Source organism: Dermacentor albipictus, unplaced genomic scaffold (genome assembly GCF_038994185.2).
Source record: "Dermacentor albipictus isolate Rhodes 1998 colony unplaced genomic scaffold, USDA_Dalb.pri_finalv2 scaffold_20, whole genome shotgun sequence".
Classification (NCBI taxonomy): domain Eukaryota; kingdom Metazoa; phylum Arthropoda; class Arachnida; order Ixodida; family Ixodidae; genus Dermacentor; species Dermacentor albipictus.
In genome coordinates this window covers 6,709,139-6,722,039 of record NW_027225574.1, presented here as the reverse complement: position 1 = coordinate 6,722,039, position 12,901 = coordinate 6,709,139, and the positions used below count along the sequence as shown (strand labels likewise).

Genomic DNA, 12,901 nt, shown 5'->3' with positions numbered 1-12,901 from the left:
GCGCATCCCATTAGCTCCGGCCGGTGCACAGAGTTACTGCGCTAAAGAAAGTAGTTCATCAAAGAAGCGAAGCAAAAAACTTTCATACATTTGCAAATCGCAACAATTGTCCAGTAATAACATGACATTACCAAATTTGTTATGAAATGATAAAATTTATGATAATGTAAGCGTGTATTTGTATAAGTATACATGTATGATTGCGCGTATGAGCTGTTGATGCTTGGCGCATTCCGTCGAGGTCGTGCACGCCTGAGAGCTTCCCGAGTTTTCTGCGTTCTTTGTGTGCTTCGCTGTGATATCTTTGGAGTATTCCTGCGTGTTGCTCGCTTTTTATGGGCTTGTTGCCTCGAAGATCGCCATGATCGCCTCCGACTCGGCCGCATCAAGGGTGAGTGAGTGTTTCGAATTTCCCTTGTTCGTCCATGGCGACGCGGTGAACGGAAGCGCGGGAATTATTTCAGCGCTTGTGCGTGTCTTCCGCGCGCCTCTTTTCTAGATTTCATTCCTAGTACTATCCTTGCGTTGCTAGAATTGGTTGTACAGCACCAGCTTTGTGGTATATAACATGGAGCTTTGTCCTGGTTTAACTTCACACTCCGCTTGTGGTGACGTAAGGCAGCTATGTGGTGCCAGCTAAAACAGAGCATGTTGTACGCCATGATTTCTGATACGGTGTTCGAGCACCGATTAAGTTAGCCTTATTAATGAGCGCAAAACAATGCGACGTGAAACCATCCGATCTGTACTGTTATCGAAGATATTTCGTTTGCGCCACGCTAGTACAAGGCGTGTGGGCGAGCTTGTAATTGCGGGGGGCGGTGGGATCGGCGAAAGTGTATTCTGTTGAGCTGTTCCCTTCAGGATCGAGTGACTACGCGGTGCTTCAAGGGCACTACCTGACACGCCGCGCGGCCGATGTTCGCGCGATCGGAAAACATAGAGGAGGCTGTCGCGCAATAATAATAAAGAATTTGAAGGGTGTACATGCGATTCTATGCGATACGTGAGATACAATAGGGGTGATGCCACAGAGTGCTGCGAAATCATCGAGTTATACGCCTTGCCAACCGCGTGTGTTTTGTTTTCTACCAGTTCGCGCGCATTCAACTTTCTTTTTTCATCTTCTCCATTCGACGCCATCGAGTGCTTCACCCAAACGGCTTCGCGTAGGCGCTCTTTGCATTCACATAAAGGCAGATTTCATGGCACTCCAGGTTCTACAGCATTCAAAATAATGTAATTTCGTGAAATTGCAGCTTTTCGCACTTCAGTAACTGATTGATTTAACAAAGTTTTAAAATCGGTAAAGGAACGAGATGCCTGGCATATCTGCTTTGTCGTCCCACTGCGTTTCGAGGCGGCATGTATACGTTATCGGCAACATAAACATCAATAATTAGCATTGTTTCTTGTGACCATAGAAGTAGCTAGTTATGTCGAAAAGCTATTTTTGCTTTGAATCCGAGCACTATAGAGTGAACAGATTGAAAGGGGAGCGTATCGTTGTGAACTAAATGACGACGCTTTGCCAAAAGCTTGGAATAATTCTATGTCGAAAGAGCAGTTCTGTGAAATTCTTTCTTTGAGAGTAAGCAAAACTTCAGTAGCATCAGGTAGACGGGGAGTAAAAGAATGTAGCACTGTGGTTTTATATGAAGGAGCTGCCTTTAATATGTGGCCATAACAGTTAAGTAGGTGCGTGGAGATAATTTTTAAAATAAGTAGAGGAATGTGAAATAAATTATTTGACAAGCTCACACTGCCATTGGCAAGAGCGGCCACACTTTAGTGTATTCAATGACTAGTCATTTGTATCCGTCCATTTATGTCAGCCTAATCGTCCATGTAGCTGTTTTGATTGTTGCTTTTGCTGCATCGTGGCTTCACGTTTTAATACTGACATCTTTTTTCAGATTCAAAATGAGCTGGGAGATGCCCCGGCTGGAACGCTAAAGGTGCATTCTTTGGCCATCCATTCTGTAGTGTCACAATGATCAAATACAGTGATACCGTGAAAATGTATTGCAGGAAGCAGAAAAAAACAACATTGCTGATGCAACTGCAAGGCATTTACTCCAGTGATCAATTGGTGCAGATTGCCTTCATTAGGAGACATGGTGCCTTTAAGCACTCAGCTGTAAGACTTTGCAACTGCACCGGGACTGGGAGTGAATTTCAGTGTCACTTGTGAACATATTAAACGCAGAATGTGCCTTTTTCAGTGTATATGCCTGATATGAGAGGGGCATTCAGAAACTTAGTGTGGACATTAGTGATCTGCATGAGTGCAGATCTTTCTAGTTTTATTAAAACGAAGGTATTATGACCTATGTCATACAGCAGTGTGCTGCTAGAGGTATCAAACCAGAACAGCAGCACCCATTGAGAAAGTTGGCTGAAGAACGAGCAGTGATCGGGGCTTTCTGCATTTCAAGGCCAAATTCCAATAAGATTGATGCCGAGCTGGACGGTGTGAAGTGCCGGTCACCACATACTGTAGCCAGCATGGCATGAACCTCCTTGGCATTGTCTCGTTAAGATACAGAAATTGCATCACTGCTCATAAAGAAATCGGAAATAGGGAGGTTGAGGGGAAGTGGTAGGGCTCCCCTCTGGAGCAGCCAGTGCATACCCTTTGCTATACTGATAATCCTACCCTAATGAGAACTAGTGATGCATGTTAACCTATTACGCAGCCAAGTGCACTCCTTGTTTTGTATTAAGGGGACACTAATGACACCCTAAAGGAATTTAAAATAAAGCATCATTTTAAATATCTACTTCTGTAAATTTCTTCGTAGTTGCTTGATTATTACAGAAAATAAAGCTCAAAGTTCAATTTTTTTAGTATCGCCCCAAAATCCTCGTCCTGACACCTCATTGTCACATCATAGATTCCAAGTATTTTTTCAAACTTGGGCTGTATTGGTTCTGTAAAAGTTGCTGACGCTTTTTATTTTGGGTTTTTGGAATACAATGAACATCTTTATTTGTAAAAAAAAAAATTGCTACACCTGAACAGACATCATCAAAATCTATGACGTCACAGCAAGCTGGTGTGGTAACTTCAAGGCAAAACTGCCACCAATCTTTCCTCTTGCTGCTTTTACAGTTTACTCAGCCTCTTGTCACGGTACGAGTGGATCTCTTGAATTGTAGGAAGGTCATTTACAGATGCATCTAAAATAATTTTTCTCTTTAGTGTTTTCATGCCGTAGTTGCATAGGGGTGTTGGCACAGTGCCGCTAAGCACGAGGTCACAGGATCAAACAACCGCATTTTGATGGAGGTGAAATACAAAACTGCCCATGTACCTTGCAGCCTGATTTGGTAAAGATTAATCCAGTTCCCCACTATGGCGTGCCTAAACATCATATGGTGGTTTTGGCAGAATTTAATTTATTTCATTTTATTTTAGTGCTCCTTTAAACTGTAGAATTCATGATCTCTGCAAAAACTCATGCTTAAAGTATTCTCCATAAAGATTAAATAAACAGTAGATATAAGTGTCCATATTTTGAATTGTGGTGATACGTGATGACTATGAGAACGGTGGTACGAGACAGACAGAATTGTAATACAATGTGTGACGGCACGATGATGCACATCGAGGAAATGACCGAGTCTCCCTGGAGGTCCCTGACATAAACATCAACTGACTGTCCACAAACTTACGAGTTCACTCCGTGATCTTGTGGAGCCTGTGCTTTGCGAGTCGATTAATTTAATTGAGGTGGTGTTTGGCACATACTGTCCTTGCGGCTTATGTACATTTCATACAGTGGAGTGGAATCTCGCATATTACTTCTGGAGCGCAGCAAGCGAACGTGATGTGTAGTGGTAATCTTAGTAATGATCGACAATCATGTCCCTCTTCGAGCTCCTAATGCTGCTTGCCAACACAAGCAGCAGCAGTTGCCCAAGGTAGCGTGAAAGAGATTAATTGAAAAGTGGCATATGCCCAGGTTCGCATACCCAGTCACCCAAGCTGTTCCGACGGTTGATTTTGAACTCTTCACTCAACATAGCAGCCCAATCTCCCTATAAGACCATGGGCTACCGATTGACACTAATGGATGGGAAAATAGAGAAAACACCTGAAAATATGAAGTATCCTAAGAATGGTAATCACAGTAAATAGTACTAGATGTGCATTAGCGAAGCTCTTGGGCCAGTTGGTGCATGATGAACTTGAAAAAGGGGCGTACTAGCAAAACAAAGGACGCGGCGCACACACTGAAAAGGCGTTAGACAGGGACGGACGCTGGTCCGTCCCAACGTCCGTCCAGGTCTAATGCTGTTTCCTTGTGTGTGTGTCATTTGTGTTTCGCTGGTACTCCCCTTTTTCAAGTACTAGATGTTTGGATGCTTTGGTTTATTATTCTTGTTTGTGCTGGATTGTTTTTCGGAAACATGTCGCATCCAGACAGCATAAGAAGCTAGTAAGAAGTCAAGTTTAGCATTCTAGATTTGAAACAGGTATTTTGTAATTTATTTGCAGTAGGGATGTTGTGTGAATGTGCTTGAAAGCTTAAAACTGTTTTGCTAACATTTACTTAAACATGCAGGTTCACATAGGTTGTAGGAGTGTACATTGAGAAGGTTATCCTTGCACAGCTTACCATGGCCTGCCATGGTGGACCAGGAAAGTTTGCAAGGGCCTTGCTTCACCATGTGTTCACAGAGGAGGAGCTCAGGAGCTCACACCAAGGGGCAAAAGAGGCTCTTGACCCCACCAGGGTCAGTACTGTTATAGGCAAGTACCATATATCCTTTCCGGTTGCATTTATACATTCACATTTTTTTCTAAAATTATGAACTTGCCAATGGCATAACAAACGACTTTCAAGTAGCCCGTGTGTGCAGTTGTGTGCTACAATAGCCTACCATTTGGAATGACTGTTCATATGATCTTAAGTGCCTAATGCCGCCAACTGAAATGCTTCTAAAATTTAAAAGCTGCCTTCACTGCTGAAAGTGTTTAGCGGCTTCACCACATAAAATGAGCTGCATTTGCACATCAGCAGTGCTACTTGGCTGTCATTGCAAGGAATAGTTGTCTGTGAAGCATGCTCCAAATCTATTGGCATGGACGACATGTTTAAGTAGCCTGAAAGTGTTGTTCTAATACACGAATCGCTGAGAAGCTATGCTCAAGTGTGGTTACTGCTCAGCTCGAGCAGGAGCACGTTCACCAAATTGCAGAAATCAAAACAGCTCTCCAGGTTCCGAGATGCGAAACAGTAGTTTCACCAATTTTAACAGACTACATCGAATTAAAGTTGCTCCTATCTTGAAGGAGGTCCATGTGATGCCAGACAGCAGCCTTTCAGCAAAGGGAACTGGAGTGGTGTGGCAATTTTCTTTTGGTTGTTTCAATCAAAGAAACAACAGGGACAGAGTTGCCAGCTTAACTTTCAACAGTACTAAGTTTAGTGGACGCTTACTCATTCTAGGCACCTAACCTATGACTCGTATTTATTAACACGCAGTTTATCACTTTGTATTCTAAGGTATGAAAAAAATATTTATGTGGCTTTTCCCCATATACTTCAATGAATGGAGAATAGGCTCTTGGGGCCTATTGTATAAAGCTTCTTACAGACCATCGGACATGTCCACTACTCCCATTCTGAAATTGTTAGAATCGTTTCCTGCTTCCTTACTTCACCTACCTGTTAACAGGGTTATGAACCATTGCCAAGTAGATTATGGGCTTAAATTTATCAAAAAGATGAATGGGCTTTTCTGACGCTCTTGTTTGGGCCGTTGAGGATCACATTTTGGGGAGAAATATGCCTCTCTAATTTAGGAGTTATATATTTTTTGTGGTGTGCAAATACTCAAAACTTTCGAATTGAATAGTGTCCTATTAAATTTAGTCTGAATGGTCACTTTGTAAATGCGAGTATTCTAATATGTCGAAACACCAATAAAACATGAAATTTGAGCCAAAGTATGGTAAATTTTCACCTCCAATAACATAGTATAGACATAAAACATAAGAACTTTTAAGAATAGCAGACCAGGCTACGTTACTTAGGTAGCTGTACTTTAGAGGCTGTACAGCAATCATTTATGCTTACTGAAGAGTCCTGTGCATGTGAAGAAACGTTTTGCTGCTCCATTTGTGCTTTTAATAAACAGCTCTTCATAACATAACAATGACAGAAACTTGCTAACTTTAACAATACTAGGATGTGAACCTCATCTTACCTTAATTGTGATATCATCTGTTCATTATTCAGAAGCTATCCAATATTTGATTTGCTTCTGGCTTTATTCGGTTCAGTCTCAAAAATCACTTTTCATGCATCCTTAATATTTTTGTTGCAAATTTGTTCTTCAGAGTGACTTTCCGAGAAAATAAACTGGTAAATAATTTTTAAATAACAATAAAGTGGCAATACCATTTCAGTATTTGCAGTTTTACGTGTTTTATTTTCTTATGCAGGATTAAGCAGCATAATTTGTTTGTGTAATGAAACTTACAAAAACTTGGGGCAACATTCCCAAATTACTGCAATGACCGACACCAAGGAGCTAAGTGAAAAATCAGTTTTGGAGAAACCCAAGGAGCGACAGCACAATAAGAATATTTTCTAGAAGTCTCAGAAGGTTGCAGCACCTCCAGTAGGATGCTAGGCAACCCTGTTCTGAAAAGGCAAATTTTTTCAGAATGTTCCGTCACAGCCACAGATGTTCGGCAGTAAACCCTAAAAGGGTTAAAGAAGTCAGTCCTATGGCATGTGGCTCTTAAAAGACAGCATTTCTTCGTATCTGTCACATTCTGCATGTGTCATGCTAAGCAGCTTGGTGCACAACTACACGGCATTCTCATTGTAAGTCATTCAGTTGTTGAGGCATGAAATATACTTTGCTGTAAGCAGTGTTTCCTTTAATGTAGAAAGTCCTAAGTCATTGTAAGGCGAGAAGTACATCCCGATTGCATGTGAACTCATAAACTTAACATCAAATGAAGCCACACTCAATTCTAGTGACATGCCAGTATTGTATTTGGAGCATGGAAAAGCACAGTGAAGTGCTGCACATTTTATGAAAATCACAAGAAATAATTTTAGTTGTTGGTTCAGGTTTATTTAAGAACAACATGCATTTTTTTCACCATTTTGTTTCTCAGCAAGCAAAGTTCACATCTTCGACATTGAGGATATTCATAAAGTTATTTTGCTAGTGTCTTGTTCCTCTTTGCCCTTTCCTGCACTTGACACTTAGTGGAATCCTGTGCCGCATTGAATAAATTGAATGGTCGTGCTGTAAAGCTGTACTCGTGGAAAGTTGGAATAAAGCAACACAAATACATAAATCAATTTCATTATAACGAGGGCATATTGCATGCCATTCTTTTGCATGTGGAAGTTGCTTTTTAAAACTTGTTCTGGCTTCTTGTTTTCGCAGGCTTCACGTGTCGCAAATTTCCTGGTACCAACATGCCCTATGTAAAGAACTCTGGCCTCGCTTCTGGCATGGGACCAATAGCCTCTGAAGAGCCCAAGTTGGACAGCTCAAACCAAAACACAAGTGTTGTGCTTTTGTAACTCTCGTCATTTTTATGTTTTATGTTAGTCTTCTGAAGGGCACAATTTGGATTTCTCAAATGAGCATACAAATGTTGTGCCTTTCTATATGCCTTGACATTTTTATGTTAATTTTATTTATGTTAATTATACTAGTCTCCTGAGAAGCCCACATTGAATTGCTCAATCCAGAATACAAGTGCTGTGCTTTGTTAAGTTCACTACATTTTATGTTGGTTTTTGATATGGTTCCAGTAAGGATAGTGTTTCCTTATTAATATATTGTTTAAGTATCTTAAGTCATTTCATGCCAAACCACCCAATTTTGTCAACTGTTCCATTATGGCCAACCGTTTCAAGTTTGCATGATTTTGAGTAGATACAATAAGAAAATTTGCTTTCATACATACACTTGAGTAATTCCAGGGCAACCAACCAGCGTTTTTTTTACCATCACAGATATAGTTGAAGCTCCGAACTCTTGCTCCCCATTTATTTTCCTTCGCAAACATTTTTTTGAATTTTGGCAAAAATTTATTGTTCTTGCCCAGCTAAGCTAGAAGGCACTGATACACGTTTCTTTGGAAAGGGAAATGGTATGATCCAGATATTCAGATGGTGTTCATGTCAAGAGACTGAAGTGGTGTGACTGCCAAAATTTGCAAAGTTTGAATTTTCTTCTAATGTAGGGAAATGCAGAAGGAACAAAAGAAATATAAAGTCAGACGAGTTGACTTGGGATAGCAGCAAAATTTTTCAAGCCTTGGAGGTTTAGTTGATCAGCTAAAAAAACTGTAAAGTTCAAATTTTTTTGCAGAAAGCTTCATGTTGAAGGTAAACAAGTTAGCTTTGGTGGTTGGCACAAAAGTATATGTCGCCCATCATTACACAGCCCTACATGTCTGCTATGCATGTGGAAAGTAACAAAAAGGTATTATTCTTTAAGTGCGATAAATAATTTTTTATAATGTTCATTTGTGGATCACACATACAGCATAAATATATTAAGCCATGTCATCTAGCAAGGAAAGATTGTTAATATAATTAGCCACAAAAACTACTCAACAAACTGACAGGTGACGTCAAGTGCTGCAACTGCAGTCTCAACTCGTATTTTTTTAACATGAACGCAAAAAATGGTCGCCAATGGTGTCTGACCACATCAGACTGAACATGGCACACATATGACTTTTATAGATGAGCATGTTCCGGCTCTGAAACAGTGGTAGCAAACAACACCACAAGAATTTGTTCATACTCATGTAGGTTTTCAGTCTTAATTATGAAGGTGTTTTCTACTTGGATCATCATTGGGCTCCAGGGAGCAGGGCACTAAGTGTCCTGCTCCCTCTATGTTGCATAGCAATGTGACATGCCCTTTAAAATGCTTTGTATGAACAATACCAGTGCTCTTTATGGATTTGCTGTCCACATAATAGCTGATATTGCTTTTTGTAAACAGCATGAAACATATCTTTTAGCACTGCAGGATTCCCTCACATATTTAATACGTACAAGGTCTGTTAGAACAGTATTTGACCTTTTTTGCGAACACCTGATGAATATGAAACAAGCGCATTTTCATCAGCTGCCCTTGAACCTTTGTACGCATGCACAAATTTTTTCCCGCCTGCCAATAGCAAGAATTGCTGGGACGCAGCGTTTGAATGACGTAGTACACAGTGCTCTCGGTTTTTTATTGCAAGGAAAATGCCGCAGTGACTGGAGCAGTGCTACTGCATCAAATTTTGCGAGAAAATGGGCGACAGCCAAGTGGAAACCATTCAGAAAATTCAGACTGCTTTGAGTGACTATGCTATGAGCAGCACACAGATTAAGGAGTGGTACAACCAGTTTAAATATGGCCACACATCGGTGGAGAGCAAGCCATGCTCCAGTCGGCCATCAACATGCTGAAATGACCAGGTCATTGCCGAAGTGAACCCGGTGGTGATGCGGGGCCGTCGTGTGACTATCCAAGAAATTGCAGAAAAGGTGGGCATCAGCACATTTTATCCACATTCCATTATCACCGAAGATTTGGCCATGAAGAGAGTTGCGCCGAAATTCGTTCCCAAGCTGCTCATGGTGGAGCAAAAGCAGCTTCGTGTTGAAGTCTCATAGACATGCTGGATTCTACAAACAGTGACCCCAACTTTATGAACACCATAATCACTGGTGACAAGTCTTGGGTGTATGTTTACGACCCAGAAACCAAATCCCTGTTGTTACAGTGGAAGCATTCCACGTCACCTACCAAAGACCGCTAAGTGCGCAGCAATGTCAAAGTTGCTGACCGCTTTCTTTGACTCCCGCAGTGTGGTACACCACGGGTACGCACCACAGGGTCAAACAACCACTAAAGACTACTACAGGGATGTCCTCCATGGCCTATGTGATGCTGTTTGGCACAAGATACCGAAGTTGTCAACAGGAAATTGGCGCATCCATCATGACAACGCATTTCTTGCACTTGATTCAGACTTTTTTGGCAAAAAACCAGACTCCTGCAGTTCGACAGGCTCCTTACTTTCCTGATATGGCCGCCCGCGACTTCTGGCTGTTTCCCAAAATCAAGAGGCCATTGAAAAGAGCGTGATTTCAGACAAGAGAAGACATGGCTGCAACGACAGCTGAGCTAAACTCCATTCAGAAAGAGGCCTTCTCGGAATGCTTCTGACAATGGCAGCACCGCTGGGAGAAGTGGCTGGAGTCCCAAGGAGACTACTTCGAGGGTGATCAGGTTTCCAACACTCCAGTTATGCCAGTTTTTTTTTTTCTTCAGCCAAAGGTCGGATACTTTTCTAACAGACCTCGTATTGATATTTTATGTGCAATGGCTGTATGGGTTACCTGGCCCACACCAAACACAAGCCTCGTTGCGTTAGAGCATGTGTCCCTTGCAAATAAAATGCAGACCCTAAGACCGCTTCTCTGTCATCTGTGTTGCAGACAAAGCCAGCTTTGTCGTCTGCAATCCCGGCTGGCAAGCTGTGCGCACATCCGAGATAAGTCGGTGCTGACAAAATTTCAAAAAATAATTTCTCGCATTTAAAAATAATGCCTTCTTTTACTTCACACATGCATAGCAGACACGTAGAGCTATCCAATAATGTATCACATTTTTTGGCCAACTACCAAAGCTGTTTTTTCCTTGAACGTGAAGCTTCTTGCAAAAGATTAGAATTTTTTTTTTAAAGGCGATCAGCTGAACCTTCAGCGCTTCAAATATTTTTCTGCTATACTATGTCACCTGGGCTACAATTCTGTATTTAATTTCTGTCCTGTGAATTTTTCGGATTGCAATTTGACTCACTTTTGCCGGTGCCAAAAGCACTTGATGTATTCAAATATTTGAAAAATTGGCTATTTTGGCAGTTGCATCACTTCACAGTATTTCCACGCACACCATTTGAAGGCCTTAATCAATACAATGTGCATTTGAAAAAGAATTTGATTGATGTCCTCTAGCTCAGCTGAGCAGGAAAACTAAACTGTCACCAAAATGCTACAAGATATCTGGCAAAAATAAATAAAAGTGGGTAACGAGTTTTGAACTCTAGCAAGCATATGGCAGTGTGTCAGCTATATGTGTGCTGTCAAAAAAACGCTGGTCGATTCGGCATGGAATCGCACACCTGCAAGTGCATCTGTGCCATTGTCAGAGTTCAGTAAAAACTGCATTTTACATAACTTTGTAAGAATGGTTTATCGCTATTTAAAATACATGAGTAAAAATGAATAGGTATAAGTCAGCTTAAATTTAAAATGCAACAAAACATCTCCGGTAATGGCAATGATGTGCCTTTCATGTTTGCATGAAACCATATCTTTTTTGTGAATTCTTTCGTTATTTGTGGCAATGAATAAAATTGAAACAGAACTCACACAAGGAGTAACTTTGTTGTATTCCAGCGTATCACTAATACCTGTTTCTTTTTCATATAAAGGTCTGAAGCAGTTAATATGAATAAGTCACTTGATATGTAATGACCTGCGCAGGAACGTTATCATGGCAGAAAACACAACTGGATCACGCAACAGCAATGCAGCATAATAAACTGCTCCCATAAGCATCACTTATTGTGATTGCCATGTTTCAAAAGTACGTAAGGTTTACTGAAATTGGCAGACACCATTCAACCAACAAATAAGGATTGTACAGTGATCCTTTTTCAGTTTTACAGTTTTTTTTTAAGTTGTCTGTGCCAGGTAGCATAATTCCTGTTCTTGAGCTGGATTATTCAGAGGTGTACATTACTAGCACAAGAAATGGAGACATTAAACTGATTCTCTAAATTTATTAATTCACTTATAACATCACGGCACATATTTCAGTTTGCATATTGTAGCCAGTGAGCCAATGACACCAGTTCCGAGATTTTTCCGTAAATGTGAGAGAAATACATGGGCATTCCGGTTACTTTCGTGCTTCAGTGCATAACAGTGCATTTTGTTAAAAAAAATTAAGTGCTACAGCAGTGCATTTCTACAGCCAGTTTCATGGCATGTGTCTCGTTACTGGTGTCATTCTGGAAATTCATTCTAAGTGCATACACCTTGTAAAATTACCGGTTACAATTCGTAAAAACATTTATTGGGAACTGAGTTTTTGTTAATCAGCTGACTATGGTGTCTTGATTTCTCATGCAAGTAATGTTCGGCACTCTGTATCTAAAATTATGTTAGCTGCAACAGCCAGTCTTTAATAAATTCCATGAAACTTAAAGATAACCTCCCTGCATATTAGGTCTCAGTTGAGTACTGTGGGCTCAAGCAAATCGTGCCATGGTTATAGTACCACTGGCTACCTAATACAGAAAGCAAGTACCTTTTTTGAGTGTTCTTATTTAGTCATGTCAGTCTGCTTGTACATTTATTTATTTAGGTATTTATATTTATAAATTTATTTCTTTTGGGAAATGTGTTTTACTTGAGGGCCACACAGACTACACCTTCTGTATTCAATTTTGTTATGGTGTCAAGCTGCAGGAAGTTTGTACTTTTAGTTTTTAAAAAGGTTCTGATGTTCTCAAACTACAAATGGTTGTACATTTACACAGATGTTTGGTTACAAATAAACAGTTCACCTAGCAAAATGGTTTTTGTCTGCATCAGTTCAGCACTCTTGATTTTGTGGAGGACCATTCACTCTGACAATTGAAAAAGATGGCATAACAGTACTGCTAGCAGCTTTAAGATATGGTTTCTTACAGGCAATCTAGGAGTATGCTTTTGAGCCCAGGGTGACAGAGGCCTCCGATACAAAACGCCTGCATTTCAATTTTATCCCTATCCTCTCACAGCAAACATACCCACGTGACATCAAAGGTAATTATATGCAACATAGCTCAGCAGTA

General features: G+C 40.6%; 1 protein-coding gene across 3 annotated transcripts; it reads left to right on the top strand.

Moving 5' to 3' along the window:
* The first annotated feature begins 232 nt into the window (after window positions 1-232).
* Window positions 233-12,640, top strand: LOC135920032 (uncharacterized). 3 transcript variants are annotated; one of them, XR_010570132.2, is made up of 4 exons: window positions 233-391; window positions 1,917-1,958; window positions 4,572-4,759; window positions 7,423-12,640. XR_010570132.2 is itself a non-coding variant. In XM_065454097.2 (4 exons), the coding sequence occupies exons 1-4, from the start codon at window positions 362-364 to the stop codon at window positions 7,465-7,467; spliced, it is 240 nt and encodes a 79-aa protein (XP_065310169.1). In that variant the 5' UTR covers window positions 233-361; the 3' UTR covers window positions 7,468-12,640. The 3 variants fall into 3 exon arrangements, 2 of the variants coding, with proteins under 2 accessions (XP_065310169.1, XP_065310168.1); XM_065454097.2 differs by having other exon boundaries at window positions 4,621-4,743; XM_065454096.2 differs by having other exon boundaries at window positions 4,621-4,759.
* Window positions 12,641-12,901: the final 261 nt, after the last annotated feature.

Excerpts from the sequence above, each read along its gene's own strand:
- LOC135920032 (XM_065454096.2), top strand. The coding sequence starts at position 362 with ATGATCGCCTCCGACTCGGCCGCATCAAGG. Across the intron at positions 392-1,916 it reads CCGACTCGGCCGCATCAAGG|ATTCAAAATGAGCTGGGAGA; the intron begins GTGAGTGAGTGT and ends ATCTTTTTTCAG. Across the intron at positions 4,760-7,422 it reads CAGGGTCAGTACTGTTATAG|GCTTCACGTGTCGCAAATTT; the intron begins GCAAGTACCATA and ends TTGTTTTCGCAG.